Here is a 15072-nt window from a genome sequence, read left to right as displayed (position 1 = left end):
CCCCATATGTACTAACTTGATTGTCAATTATGTAATAAACTGCTAGCAAAGCAATAAGACCGTTTTTGAAAATGGGTTTGGTCATTTAAAGCTTAGTTGACTTAAAACATTGTGGATTATCCTCTATATGGACAAATTCTTTCTTCTTTGTCATCACATTTCTGTAAAAGAGTACATAAGGAAAATCATTATGAATTATGGAATGTGCTGGCGTTGTTCACTGTCTCAGTTACGTTTCTGTTCTTCCCGGCTGACTCACCTCTTCCCCTCGGCCTCGTCAGTTGAGTCAGGCAGTTCTGTTCTTCTAGTCTCAGGAAGAAGAAAGACAAGAACCCCTCCAGCTAATGACAGGCTGCTGTAGACTATGGTGGGTATGGCCCAGTGGAACATCACTAATAAATTGAGTAAAGGGGACAGCATTCCAGCAACGCGAATTGCTATGGAGCCCAGACCCGTGGCAGTTTGTCTGAAAGTATGAAGAGGCTTATGGTAACAGCATAAATACACCCAAGTTTATTCATAAAGTACATGTCACATTTATTTTATTGGCAAGTTTGGAAACTTAAAAAGACCTACCTTACTGATGTGGGAAACAGCTCCTGGACATAGACATTACATACTGATCCTGCCCAGTTCATGAAGAACCTCCCTGTGGTAGCAAGAGCAGTAATAACAATGGCGTTGTCTGGAATGTTAGAAAAGATGCACAATATATTCCAGTTATCTGTAGCCAGAGGACACAATAACATACAGAAACAGAAGGCAATAGTGGAAAACAATGCATCTCCCTAAACTATACCTTGTGGAACAACAAGAATAAGTGTGCAAACAAATCCACCAATCAGAAGGGTAGACATCAATGATATTTTTCTCCCCACGACTTCTAACAGCCAGATGCAAAGGATGTGAGCTGGTATCTCTGTCAGTCCGAACATGAGCTGAGTCAAGAAGATGTCCAAGCCAAAGTTCCCAACATTGAATGACAGGCAGTAGTAGGAAAGATTTAATGAAAACCTTGGATTTAATAGAGAAAACATTGTTGTTTCATTATTTTTCAGCATTGAAAATATATAACATTTCCTTTCGTGATTCCACTGGGTAACACTTCCAATTCGACAATGAATGCATAGGGTGCAATGCCATATACAAGTGTAACAAGGAATGGGATGTATGGAAAGAGGTCTCACCAGGGTTAGTCAAACAGAAATGTTGTTTTACCATGGCCTACCACTTCTCATTGATACTGACCTTTGTGGCCTAATTGTGATTGCAGTACCTGTGCAACCCTCTTTTCAAAGTTAATATTATAATTTAATTGGTGTTAAGTGTGTAACATTGCACTCACCATCCTAATGTAATTGTAAGGAAATACTTCCTGAGTACAGGTGATTTGATGAGAACACATATGCCTCCCCGTTGCACACTTGTTTTCTCAGTTATCTGTAAGAAGGCACAGTTAGTTCTTTGTGCATGGAATGTACGTGAAATGTGCGTGCACTGAGCCTGTCTGGTGCATGAGATATCAATTATGTTCTTTTACTCAGACAACAGTACCACATCTTGGAGTACCTTACCTTTTCTAACAAAGTATCTGGAACTTGGCGTTTGTTTATTGCTGCTACCCTGAGAATCAACTCCTTTGCTTCCTCTGTTTTCCCCCTGTCCAGTAACCATCTAGCTGACTCAGGAATAAACCTGGCGAAGAAGTGGATACAAATATAAGAATTGATCATTTATAATTGATTTAGGATTTCAATTTTGTTTGTCGGTTGATCATTTTAGGAAGATACACACCATATATACATGACCACCACTGCAATTGGGGAAGCCATGACAAACTGTGCCAATCTCCAGTCACGGATATAATAGATAGTGCCAGCAAGGATACACTGCCCAATTCCACCAAAAAGCTGACTCACACAAGAGGCATAGGAACGCTTGGTCACCCCAATCCATTCTGTTGCTAAAAAAATGTACAATCTCAACTTTACTCAAACATTGTGTTTGTTGCTCTTTACTGCACAAGGCATAATTGTATGATGGAATAAAATGATTCAACGTAATTACACCCAGCCTGACAATGATTAAATAGTAATTGTCTGATGTATTACAGTAAAGAGTACCTAGCACAATGCAGTTGATTCGAAATCCTCCATATGCAACGCCAACCAAAAACTGGGATGCTAGATATAAATAGAAATTGGGACATAGCCCTGTTGTAACAGTAAAAATTAACATGAGGACCATGGGAATCTGAGTTGCTCGTTTACGACCGAATCTGGAGAACAAAAAAACACAAATTAGCACTAAAAGTCTCAAATATATAATTGTCTTCAACTTCTACTTTAATTGTGCAAAATTTTTATATATATATGATTCTAACTGAAAACTACAAAGAAAATTACATTTCTGGACATACAATAAAACTTACGACTCAGCAAAAGGCCCAAACAAGAGTGAACCAAGTAGAATTCCAGCCATGAACACTGTTTGTGCCAGTCCCACCACATTAGCTTTGCCACAGACAAGATTAAACTGCAACAAACCACATCTGATATAATTTGAATTGGTTAATGGCTTGAAAGCCAGTTTTTGTATATTTAGTTTAGAATGGCATTTTAATGTGTTTTGTTCAGACTCATATACTTACATCAGTTACAATGGTGGCCTTATACGTTGGATTGTTGTACACCCATCCACTCTGGCACTCTGTGGTGTCATTGAGTCCATACTCCCTGATTGTGTTGATGTCCCAGTCCACAGGAACAAACATCAGGCACTTACTAAATGTTCCATCCAGCTCCAGAGGAACAGTCAGATTCATCTGCTCCTCTGTGGTTAGATTAGGACCAGCTGTAAGGATCCAGTCTGTGTTACAGTGGCGACTGGGATCTGCATCAATAAAAATCAGGCTGGCAAGGTGGAAAGGCAAGATGAGATTTGGAAAGCAGAGACCAAACAGAATAAGCTTCTGGAACAATCCAAAGTCACCGATGGTCCTCAGGATCTCTCCAAAATCCGTCATATTTGCCAAGCATTTATTTGAAAAAGCACTAGAAAGACAGAGGGGAGTCCCAGTAGTACCTTTGAAAAAATAAATTAATGTTTAACCACAAAACAATGGCAATGATTCAGCAGATTACTTCACATGTCCAACTTTTAGGTCATAAAACATTAGCACCATTGTAAAATTCATATGTAACCTTTATCTATAGCTTTCCAGCTAAGAAGGCCATTTTTGGTCTGAAGAATTAATTTAATTGTGAATTGTACATTATACGATATCTTATACAGTAGAAATGTACATCAACAATGTTTAATATTACTCAAACCTTCCTACTATACAGTCTATTCCAACCAAAGCAACAAGCCTATCTGGTTCAAATGATTAGAAAAGCAGAAACATTTATATCATTGTACTCATTGTTTAAGAATGTGACTTACTGTTCAAACAGTAACAAGCGTTATAAAATGTTGTTTTTTCTCTTCAGGGTTAAAGGTGTTGCACACACAGAGAAATCATGCAATAATGTTGTTGGGTCTCTGTCTTGTGACTCTTTACAGGTATAATTTAGCTGACTTTTGTCCTCCAGAGTTCCATTACATAACGCTGAACATAAATCCCAAGGCTCCAAGGCAACTTGTAATACACCAGGAGTAGGTTGCTCACACTGTACTGTAGGTAAATTAACATTGCAAAGTCACATTTACCTTGTATTTTATTTATTCACATTTCTAGTCTTTGGGATTGAATTCAGTTCCTGATGAGCTTGCCCTCATGAATTGGTTTTAGCAAGACTTTGAACACTTTTAGATGTTCTATTTAAGTTATACATCTCTCCTGTGAAGATGGTCCACAAAGAAAATCATCAGGGCAATAAACCAAGTTTGACCGACTGTGATGCAATGATTTCAGTATAGCTGGTCCTCGTAAAGTAGTGAGCTGCATAGGGAGCTGTATGCTATAAAAGGTTGAGATGTGCTTAACTAAATGCCAAGAAAGCTGTCCTGCTGAAGACCAATCATCCTTTCAATCCTCAGACTACAGTACGCCACGGTACAACCTTTATAATTTATACATAAGGCAAACGTTACAAACTTCCTCTGTGAAACATTAAACTTTCCATGTTATTTATAGAAGTGTTAAATATTTTACCAGGATATGTGATCTGAAAAGAGCTTTCATCCCTTGTTTTCTTCAGTTACATAAATTACAAGAACCTTTTGATTTACTTTGTCATTTCTTTTTGAAGAGGGCAATTGCAATGGTAGTAATATCTTAACTACATGGAAAAAGCAACCAAAAAAAACCCTCTACAACAGCAGAACAAATAATTGACTAATTTAGTGAATTCCATCATGTGATTTTATTTATCTGCTTAAAATTATTTTGATATAATCATAGTGTAGACCATTTTCAATTTCCATACATTTAATCATTCCAAAAGGGATCTCATTTGAATGACATCAAGTTCTGAAATACAATGCAAGATTTCAGCACAACATTGTTCAAATAATATAATGAACACATTTGACTTTGACTTATAGTTTGTGAAGATACATATAGCAATGTCAAATATGTATAATAGTTGATTAACAATTGTTATATCTAAATGAAAAGGAGCAACATGAAATTAGTCAAATGGCAAAAATAGATAAGCATCATTCACAGATTTAAGAACGAAACAGGTTTTCAGATTGGCTACAAAATAGTTATAGAAGTTTGAACTTTGTCATTAACCCTCCCCTTCTCTAAAGCATTAATGGAGCTAACATTCTCACACTCATAACAGAGCACTGTGTCCAGTATGCCGCTTGTCGTGTCACTTGTTGAAAACTAAGAACAGAAAAGTTGTCACTGTTTCATCTGGAAAACAACAATTTGACAGGTTTAGGTGAAACAATTGCATATAGCATGACATCAAGCACACAACACGTGATTACAAGCTCTCTAGTAAACTAAAACAAGCAAGATATTAGATCAATAAGGTGCCAATTTGACATATCATTTGTGCATGATTACCAACACAATGCTGTATTAGTGACTTTCTAACATACAAAGGCCAACAGTGGAAAACTCAATATAAAAACGAACAACTCACAGAAGTTCATTTATTTAGGTATTTTACTGGATGAGTTACTGATCAAGTATTTCAGTTGTCTGCCATGATCATTATGTACAACTACATTTCTTTTCTTTCCAATATCAGAAATGTATTCAGAAACAGTCCATGCCTCCAACTCCCTCTCGAGGTGGATGAGTGATGGTGCACGTTGCATCAGTTGCTGTATCACATCTTGAAATACAATATCGTTAAATACACCACGTATAACAGTACCTGAACTACTACCCATCACACAGCCCTGGCACACCATACAAAAACAAACATACTGCTAAAATGGGAGTGACAACAGTGACTTCTAGGTGAGTGGAAATTGAGGACTGACTACAGAGTACCAGTTAATAATCCTAGGATGAAAACTGAAAAGTATATCGAAAACAGCAATAGAGGCAATGGTCAAAAGACAATAAAAATAATTGTTGCATAGTCCAAGAAAAGAAACAAAGGTCTCAATCCAAACTGTAATAACCATATCCATGAACACCATAACCCATCTGAAAGACAGGCAGACTGTTACTGCACTCTGAGCAGAGTGATTACTGCTGTGTTAAGACAATCCCATATAGTGTATATTCTGTTACAAATTCATCAAACTCTTCAGTGCACAAGTGACCAAACCAGCAAGCAACTGAAGGACTGGGGTTTCCAATTTTATTAGTTTAAAGTCTGGAATTTATTTAACCAATACTTATATGGTAGGTTGTCAAAAAGATTTCCAAATAAACTATACATAAGCGGTCTCTTAAAAACAATGGGCTATGTTGTCTGATTCCTAAATGTTAACCACAGAAATTACTATTCCCATCATGCTAGCTAAATCCAAGTCTCTGTTTACGTTGAATAAATTCCAATACTAGTATCAAGATGCTAAATAGCCGTAACACAACACTTACGTTGTGTGTTCAGTGGCACATTTGATAAAAAGGCCTTTATTGTAATGACTTCCAGTACTGGCAGGAGTTTGCATGGATTGCGCTAATGTATGAAAACAGAAAGAAAGCCCAAGTAGTTGATTGCATCCTTCCATTAACATGCCCGCTGTAAGCTCGTCAAGATTCATGTTTTGTACTGGGCCCTTTCTGAAACAGGTCCACCTGCAGCCAGCAGTCCTGTGGGATGATGACTTAGCTCTTCTCTTTGGCAGTAGTGGTTTCTTGGAATTGAGTACTATGCATCTGTGCAATACCATCTCGTTGTCCTTTGTTGTCCGTTGTCTGTGAGTTAACTTATGCTGAGCTGAGCAAATCCCATAAGCTTTACATCGTCAGGAATTTCAGACTCATCCAGGCCGGAAGCCTTGAAAGAACAGCAGGGAATAAGGTTGAAAGAATTAGAGGATTGAGCTCGGAAATGAAAACATGTATGTTTGCATGGTTTGATTTTTAATTTTTAAAGGATGCCAGAGAATGGAACATATGAGAATGTCAGAACTTACAAGTTTAAATGTGACATTTTTATTGTTTTGGGGATCATCAACAATTTTCTGCAGATTGGCAGCCACTGCAAAGAAGACAGAACAGTGATGAGAAAACCTTCAACTACTGCAAGCGTCTAATCTGGCTATCAGCAGAAGAAGTATTAAAACAGACAAAGTGAGTTTCAAACCTTTTGAAATGTTTGTGTAATTGCTTTCTACTTACCAACAACTAGGTCTTTCCCATCAACCAGCCCTGCAGAAACCAACTCCTGAGAGACCCCATCAGCTGAGTCTAGGGGAAGGGCGAGAGACAACCGCATACTGCTTATAAATATTGCCACATCAACCAGGTAGTTAACTCTCTGACAGTATGCTATTGATGAGAACAGAAGAGTCTGTGTTGACAAGATAAATAAACCCACCTCTGCCTGGCATGAACTCAAACCGAATGTCATTCAGTTCTTTCTTTAAATTCCTGTGGGAGAAAAGTTACATGTTGAGGCATGACAAGATTACTACCCACCACACTACACAGGTATGATAGACTTCAACTAAGCACTGTGCAGAGCAAAAAGGATACAAACCTCAACCTCAGTACCAGGCTGATAGGAACTTTGAGCGCATTAGGAGCTGCTGGGTCCTATAGTGGAACAAATGGAAAGATTATTACAATGCAGAATCAGTAGGGTGTCCAATAGTAGGTGCGTATGTGTGTGTGTGTGTGTGTACCTGTGCAGAGGGGGCTTGTGAGAGGCTTGCTGTCTGGGTGGTCTCTGCTGGGGCCTGGCTGGTGTCTGCGAGGTCCTTGACTGGACCTGAGGGCTGCAGGAGCCCAGAGCTCCCGTCAGCAGGAGGGAAGATCTGAGAGGTGCAGTCAACACATCAATGGAGCAATGCAAACCTTCCTCATCAAATACTCTCAGGAAAAATACCCAATTTGAATGGCTTCACTCCAATACAACTGCATGCACAATTCAAGGTGAAGACACCCATGTCCACTTAATCAACAGTTACTATGATTCTTTGGACTCACCTCTAAATTTTGAGATCCATCCTTCACTCTGGGTGACTGTAGAATGGGCACGATACAGAGATTGTAAGGATCAAGAAGAACATGCACTGCAAGTAACCCCATTTAAATTAAACATCTCTCGTTTTAAACAGTGTTTCCAAAAGACAACAATTAAACATCCTGACAGAAACAAGGGAAGGGCAAGGAGGAAAGGAGGGTAATTACACACATGCATAAATACCACAAGATCCACAAATGAGAGAACATGTTAACCATCACCGGTAGAAGGACCCAGGGCCTCACCCTTAATGCTGCCACAGCAGCCTTCCCCTCTTCACTCTCTTCATCCAGCTCGTCGTCGCTCCACTCCCACTCTCCGTCCTCGGTCTTGTGGAGCCGGCCACTTGAGCCAGGGACCCTACGCACCTACAGACATGACCATGATTTAGCAAAATCAGTTCATACACACACTCACTCAACAACTATTCCAAAAATATGATTTCAGGGTGTATCATAATCAGCCATTGGTAAAAAGTAATGAAGCTGAGTAAACTGAGTATCCTAATGGGTTCTTGAACCTTTTTCGATCGGTCGGTTATCGTTGGTCCCTTTTGAAGCAGCTTCTCTTCCAAGTACTCATTACTCTGCATGGGACAGAGAGAAAATGTTATGAAAGCTGGAAGGGGCCAAAATGTTTGACGTCATCAAGGGTCCTCAGTGTTACCAACAGTACCTTTGCTTTAGTGAAAAACTTGTGCTTCAGAAGTTCAGCAGCTGTTGGCCTGAAAGACAGCATGAGACACGGCACTGTTTAGCCCTTATGCCCTGGAGCACATGCTCAAGAGGTTCAATTTACCAGGTAAACATGAACATGAGGGCTGACTAAGGTTAGTGGGTGGTGTGTGTGGATGGTTACCTTTTCTCCGGGTCCTTCTGTAAACACAGAGAGATCATCTTTCTGAAGGACTTGCCGTACTTCTTCACCATCTCCTTGTCGGTGATGCCCGTCTCCAGAGAGGGGGGGTCATTCTGCAGGGTCAGCATCAACACCTGAACAGAGTCACATGGGTGTAAGATCACAGGAACACCAACACTTACATTTATGTTTGCATAGGAACAAAACTTTATGGTATGATTCAATCAAATCAATTCCAAATTGTCCAATGTGGGTATGTGTCAATTTTATTTCCACCTAATATTCAAGTTACTATGGTTACCTTCATGGGTGGGTATTTATGATAAGGCGCGGCTCCTGTGGCCAGTTCGATGGCAGTTATCCCGAAGCTCCAGATATCTGCTTTGTAGTCATAACCCCTGACCTGTGGATAGTGTACATTAGTCATGTGAGGAAAACAAATGACTGAAGTGCAAACAGACAGATCAGAGAGGATTCTGGGGAGGGACCAACCTGCTCCATCACTTCCGGGGCCATCCAGCAAGGAGTTCCAACAAACGTCTTCCGCACCTTGTTCCTGGTCATGTCACCTCCGGCTGCTAGAAAGGCACTCACACCAAAATCTGGAGAGGCGGAGGAAAGAGGAGATGGAGACTGAAAACAAACAACATTGACCTGAAGCACGTCAGCAGATGTTGCTAAAGACATTAGAAGAGAATCCATGAGAATGTTAAGAAACAAATTCTATACAATGGTTAGAGAGTAAATAGACAGGGATTGGTTGTGACCATACCCGCAATTTGCACCGACCCATCGTCTCCAAGCAGAATGTTTCCTGCCTTCAGATCCCTGAGCACAGATCAAATATATAGATGACTTGCATCAAAAAAAATATATATGTAAGCCTGACAATCAATTACACAACAAATGAAGGGTGCACCGACAATATCACACAAAGCTTAGACAAATAAAGAATGCACAAACAATATCACACAAACCTTCAACAAACAAACTAAACAAGCGAACAAAAGTTCCTTTCCCCCAGCTGGTCCAACACGTATAAAATGAATAGCTCCTCTCGGACCGTGGATCTAGCCTGTTAAATCGAACCCTCTCAGGGACTGGATCTCCTCCTAGACCTCCTCTTGTTTGCATACACTGACGAACCACGGCTGAAGTGGGAGAGTGGATTATCTCTCCAGCAGAGCTCTGCCACAAGCATGAGCTGATCTCTGAACGCCCTTCACTCTGCTTACAGGGACGTAATCAAGTTAACCAGGCATCTGATCTCAATCTGCAGCAACTCTGACCTGCTTTGATGTACTGTACCACTGAGCGACTAGGACACTCCTCTTTAAGTCCATTCCAAAAGGATCATCAAGACGACAGCATAAGCCCCTTTATTTAGCACACTTAACTTATGTTCAACCGAATCTAACAATTACAACCATGTTTGAATTGTGGTCGGAGTTAAAAAAAAACGCTACAGGAATAGTGTATTATATCATAAACACAATCAGTCATACTGGTAACACCACAGCACTGCCAGGAAAACCTGTTTCACTCATGTTGTGTATTTCTGGGAAGGATAAAACCAGACTCTTCAATAATGAAGAATGATACTCACCACTGAGTATGAAATATTAAAGATACAAGGACAACGTGCAAGCCAGGAGTTCAAACTGGAGCAATGTTAAAGCTGGAGTAAAGTTAACCATGAATGGCAGCTTGATTGAGTTAAATGAAAGGGAATCTTTTTTTTACTTTAACTGTCTTGTTTACTCAAGTAAGCAGGCAACCACAACACCTCATCTGAGAGAATATTGACAGAAAGTATGGACTGAACTTGCAATGCCATTCCATCTGAACTTGAAATTCCATTTCAAAATGCAATTTGATTAAAAAGCCAAGTAGATGCTAGCCCTACAAAACACTTAACAATAATATGAACTGTAATGGATTCCTTAATATATTGTTTTGCTTATTTTCAACAACCCAAAAATATTTTAACCTACCCCCCCAAAAAAAATATTTATAAAGAGTTAAGAGTCTTACATATAACATGACAACCCAACTTGTGCTCCCCTTCTTCCCAGCCCCACCTGTGAATCTGTCCATTCTTGTGAAGGTACTCCAGGCCCTCCAGCACCTCTCTCAGAATGGTGGCAATGCTGGACTCATCCAGCACTCCGTTCTTGTGTTCCCCACGGGAGATGATATGCTTGATGATGTCCAACACCGAGCCTGAGTCGGAACAAAGAGGGACCAAATTCATGTGAAGGTTTTAATCATGTATTGTGTTTGTTTGTGTGCTTGTGGAAGAAAAGCAAACAATAATTTTTTTAAAGCGAGTAATAGGCAATGTAAGGAGGTGTTAGCTGGAGAAGGTAACAGACTAGGAAAATATGTTTTTTCTCTTTCCTGGGCAATGCATGCCATGGAGAAGCAGTCTTCAAGCCAAGATGACAGAAAACCCAGCAAATTCTTCATCACTGCTACCAGCATTCTAGCATATGGTCTAGGACAAGCTAGGTAAACCAGACCGGTCACCAGGCTCAAATTTCATTTGACTCTTATGTGCCTGCTTGGCATCTCTTGTATAGTAATCACCTGACGACTGGATCATCCTCAAATCAAATCTGAACCACCTATTTAAACGTACCACATCTGCTAGCTACATGCAGTGTTTCCCCTAGGATTCTTCTCAGGGGGTGGCGGACCAGAATGTTGCTTCCCGTTCATTTTCATTGGAGGTCACGTGACAGGCCTCGCAGGGCAGTGTGAGATACCTGGCAGCATGAGCAGGCTGCCGAGCAACAGGCTATTCTGTGCGTTTATTAGGGCATTTGTAGACGGGCAATGCCAGTATTTTGCCAGTCAAAACGACACTAGCTTGCATCGCAACGTTGCGCAAACTTTTTGTCGCAACTTTGGAGGCAACAAGCCAGAAACAAAAGTATGTGTGTAACAACTTTATCTGGCAAGTCCGTAAAAAAAAAAATATATATATATGTGTCATATTTTTAGGGGGATATATATATATATATATATATATGTGTCATATTTTTAGGGGGGATATATATATATATATATATATATATAGTTTGTTCCACTAGATTCTCCATCCACAAAGGCAAGCTTTGGACTTGGAGCAGACATAACCTAGGTATCAGTACTTACCACCACTTAGCAGCTTCATGACCAACCAGAGCTCATCCTTCACTACAAAGGAGGTGTAGTAGGAAACAATGTTTGGGTGATGGCACTGACTCATAGCTTGAATCTCTTTCTGCAGGGAGTAAAAGAGTTGGGATAACAGAAAATACTTATAAGAGGAAGAATGGATAGCATGGAATAATGAAAGTTATGACCAATTCACAACAAATAATGGTGCCCATACATGCACTGGCCACATCAAGTGAAAGGCCACCACTATTACCACATTGAGCATTATACAAGTTTCTACAGAGACCTAGGTTGAAAATTAAGTCAGTCCCATGGCCTTTTAACCACACATTTAAACAATCTTCCTAGTCATCCTGTTTGGGCTGAGTTAACTTAATTCAGCTCTGTCCTTGTGCTGAAGGGTGGGAAGGAGTGACCTGGGTATGTCACCACTATTCCAGAACCAAAAGAGCCTTAATTGACGCAACAGGGCTGGGTGCATCCAGGGCCAGTTACATAAGGGCTGAACAGCACTATGGTGTTTGTGTCCAGCTACTGGACTGACCATGTCCGATTAAACGGATAGATCTTCTACTGCAGTCTCACCTATGCTGTCCTTTACAGTTAGGCTAAATTAGACTAGGTTTGTACTGGTAAACAAGTTGCTGAAATCTAAAAGGAGTCTGGACTTCTGTGCCCCCTTCAATGTTGACTAGACTTCTGCAGTATTTTACCAGGAGCTCATCCATGCTGGTCTGACATTTCTCCAGGTTGATGCGCTTGATGGCCACTCTCTCCTTTCTTGGCTCACAGTAGGCTGCCTGCACCACTGCTGTGGCACCACTCCCTAGAATCACAAAGGGAGGAGGGAAGATGTTTGGGGTAGGAACTCAAGCAGAACAATAACTTTCAACAGAGCCCGAGTGACTCTTAACTCATCACCGTGTACTTTTAAAACAATGGTTATTACTTTTGCTGTCATTCCTCATGAGGGACACGTTAACTAGCTAACGTTAGCTGTATAGCACAGATCTTGGTTCACAAATACAATAATGTCCAAACACATATTGTGTCCATTTGATAACCACTTAAAACAAGCTAATCCGGACTGAAAGCATGCATGACTCACTAAGCCATATCATGCCTCCAGCAAAAGAGCACCACCCATTTCGGCACTTCACCCTTCAGCCTGCGTGCTCTGTTAGCTCGTGTAGATGGTTAGCTACCTTGCTAGCTACTGGTAGCTAGCTAGTCAGCAAAATGTTAAAGTGGTTTTCTAAACATCGAAAGGAAACAAACGCGCACATTAATTTACATTATTGCCATCCATAGACCATTAAAGACGAGTCTATGAAAATAGGGATGCCCGTCCATTGTTACTTTAAACAATGTCAGCGAGATAGTTACTAATGGCCTGCTGAAGCTGCTACAAATTAGCTAACTAGCTAGCTATCCAGCTGGCAATTGGGTTGAGACAGAGAGGCATAGGAAGACATTCAGATGGTTAGCTAGCTAGCTAGCTAGCTCTGGCTAGCTACTGTACGGTGGACTCACCTATCACCTCATTGAGAACATAGTCATCCTTATTGATGGACCATGGTTGAGTGCTTTGGTCCTCTGCCATTGCTTCGTTGTAGATTTACACTGTAAGCAGTGTTATCTCAAACAATGTTGGTTGTTTTTCTTGACAAATTGCGTTATAATCTCTCCATTCGGGTTCGCGGACGTTAGCTTGCTAGCTAGCTAGTTCGCTTTGACAGTTCCTGCTGCTTCTGTCAACACTTGACGGGCGCCTCGCGCATATGCGTATGTAACAGAAGTAGGACTTAAAATGTCGCCATCTTGTTTGTGGCAGTCACTGCACTTATAGCCTTGTGTTAAGAATGGAAGACACACAAAATCAGGTGTCTTGCATGTACGATGCCATTTGAATGTGCAGTTTGATCTTTCAAATGTCCTCTTTATGAATGAGACGTCCAGACATTTTCCTTAGATATTGGACAAAAACTGTTTTTAATTTGATTCAAGTTGAATTCCAGGCTTAAACTTAGATATTTATTAACTTCAAAATCCATTCTTGTGATGTTCTTGAAAATGTTTAAAAGGACTTTTTGGCAATTTCAATATGGAAATTACTGTCCCATTTTATTGTCTTTGTTAAGACATGTCAAAACTAATTTCTGTAGTTAATAGTTGTTTTGGAATCAAACTAATGTTCAATGATCCAATATTTGTTTCTTCTAGCATGTATTTCCAGCGCCAGTCAAATTATACTGTAATATAACTACTGAATAATTTGAGTCATCTTTTTCTTTGAAAAGGTCTGGACACTTATTGTACTCTTGACTAATGGTACAACATATTGCATGAAAAATATGTAGTGTAGGCCTATCTAAAAACGATATCAGTTCATACCAACATGATCACCAAAAAATAAGAGTGTTTCCAATGAATGGGAAGGGTCCCCTCCCCTTGCAGTATTTCAAATGAGAGTGACTCTTTGATTGAGATTTCGATGCCAGCGTTTTCAGACAGGTAAGTTGCATAATGCAGTGCTGATGTTGAAACTTGCACAACTGCAGATGGTATTCATGACATTATACAAACGTAATGTTTCTAGTCATGCTGTTTCTTGTCTGCCCTGGAAAACTTAGTGTTGCAATACTTAAACGGATGATGTTATTTTGATGAGATTCAAATTAATCATATTAGTTCAAAAAGCAAGAAACAACTCCTGGGTTTTTAATTGTGCTTAATAAATAATGAATCACTGCTATTAAAACTAAACCCCAATAATACACCACAGTTTCCCTGCTTCTTCCCTTTCTCTAGACCTGCAATATGATGGATTTTGAGAACAAAGGCATTTCCCGGAAGCACTAACTGATGCTGTATTCAAGTTCACTCATTCCTCTGCTGACTCTGCGTTGGAGTTAAGCCAGACCTGAAAGGAAACTGCTGAGGGTTACCATTACCACATAGACCAGAGACCGGCCTGTTATAAACTACTGTACAGTACACATGGTAATAATATTTTAAAAAAAGGAAATCAAAGACCTGTTGTTCATTTCCTAAAAGAGTGTCCATTTTCCACACCATTAAAGAATGCACCCCTTATGCAGGACCCTGATATTAGAGGCAAAGACAACATACATTTTTCTGTGAGAACCTCAAAGGGTCTTTTGAAATGTGATAGTACTTATTGTATCTAATGTATTTATTAATCTAAAAAGTAATGGTGCTCTCTGGTATCCCTCTTTCAAAGTAGGATGATAGAGCTGTTGACCATTGACAATTACCAACTAGCCAACTTGTAGTGTTTTATATCTTGACCAATTCTGGCATGTGGGGCTAATTTTATTGCACTAATGAGAAACACATTTGAAAGAAAATATATATCATTAATTTTTTTCAGGTAACGGTGTTTGTTCAAAAAAAATTAAGTCAGGAAACAGTTTGC

At 39.9% G+C, this 15072-nt stretch overlaps 2 protein-coding genes across 3 annotated transcripts; both read right to left on the bottom strand.

Moving 5' to 3' along the window:
- Positions 1 to 211: 211 nt before the first annotated feature.
- slc22a13a (solute carrier family 22 member 13a) lies at positions 212 to 3025 on the bottom strand. The gene is made up of 9 exons (XM_084708139.1): positions 2651 to 3025; positions 2432 to 2535; positions 2124 to 2278; positions 1795 to 1963; positions 1575 to 1695; positions 1346 to 1440; positions 800 to 1014; positions 577 to 685; positions 212 to 466 (listed from the first exon to the last, which is right to left on the bottom strand). The coding sequence occupies exons 1-9, from the start codon at positions 3023 to 3025 to the stop codon at positions 256 to 258; spliced, it is 1554 nt and encodes a 517-aa protein (XP_084564265.1). The 3' UTR covers positions 212 to 255.
- A 1389-nt stretch (positions 3026 to 4414) lies between these two features.
- Positions 4415 to 13398, bottom strand: LOC146271636 (serine/threonine-protein kinase OSR1-like). Of its 2 annotated transcripts, XR_014767159.1 has the most exons (19): positions 13167 to 13398; positions 12347 to 12459; positions 11628 to 11736; positions 10550 to 10691; positions 9241 to 9296; positions 8961 to 9070; positions 8770 to 8871; positions 8469 to 8602; positions 8286 to 8334; positions 8131 to 8196; positions 7856 to 7978; positions 7574 to 7609; positions 7270 to 7401; positions 7125 to 7180; positions 6963 to 7015; positions 6764 to 6832; positions 6559 to 6623; positions 5103 to 6419; positions 4415 to 4867 (listed from the first exon to the last, which is right to left on the bottom strand). XR_014767159.1 is itself a non-coding variant. In XM_084707764.1 (18 exons), exons 1-18 carry the CDS (start codon positions 13234 to 13236, stop codon positions 6345 to 6347), a joined length of 1560 nt encoding a protein of 519 aa, XP_084563890.1. In that variant the 5' UTR covers positions 13237 to 13398; the 3' UTR covers positions 4415 to 6344. The 2 variants fall into 2 exon arrangements, 1 of the variants encoding a protein (XP_084563890.1); XM_084707764.1 differs by having other exon boundaries at positions 4415 to 6419.
- Positions 13399 to 15072: the final 1674 nt, after the last annotated feature.

The sequence above is a fragment of the Hypomesus nipponensis genome, chromosome 10 (genome assembly GCF_054491055.1).
Source record: "Hypomesus nipponensis isolate SF chromosome 10, ASM5449105v1, whole genome shotgun sequence".
In the NCBI taxonomy this organism is placed as follows: domain Eukaryota; kingdom Metazoa; phylum Chordata; class Actinopteri; order Osmeriformes; family Osmeridae; genus Hypomesus; species Hypomesus nipponensis.
The sequence above is the reverse complement of the archived record's forward strand: the minus strand, read 5'-3'. Positions and strand labels throughout refer to the sequence as shown.

Coding starts and splice junctions, on each gene's coding strand:
- slc22a13a (XM_084708139.1), bottom strand. CDS start 3,025: ATGACGGATTTTGGAGAGATCCTGAGGACCATCGGTGACTTTGGATTG. Junction 1,015..1,345: donor CTTACAATTACATTAGGATG/GTGAGTGCAATG, acceptor ATTAAATCCAAG/GTTTTCATTAAATCTTTCCT. Junction 467..576: donor CTGTTTCCCACATCAGTAAG/GTAGGTCTTTTT, acceptor TCATACTTTCAG/ACAAACTGCCACGGGTCTGG.
- LOC146271636 (XM_084707764.1), bottom strand. CDS start 13,236: ATGGCAGAGGACCAAAGCACTCAACCATGGTCCATCAATAAGGATGAC. Junction 6,624..6,763: donor TGGGAAAGACCTAGTTGTTG/GTAAGTAGAAAG, acceptor TCTTCTTTGCAG/TGGCTGCCAATCTGCAGAAA. Junction 6,420..6,558: donor AAAATGTCACATTTAAACTT/GTAAGTTCTGAC, acceptor TGTTCTTTCAAG/GCTTCCGGCCTGGATGAGTC.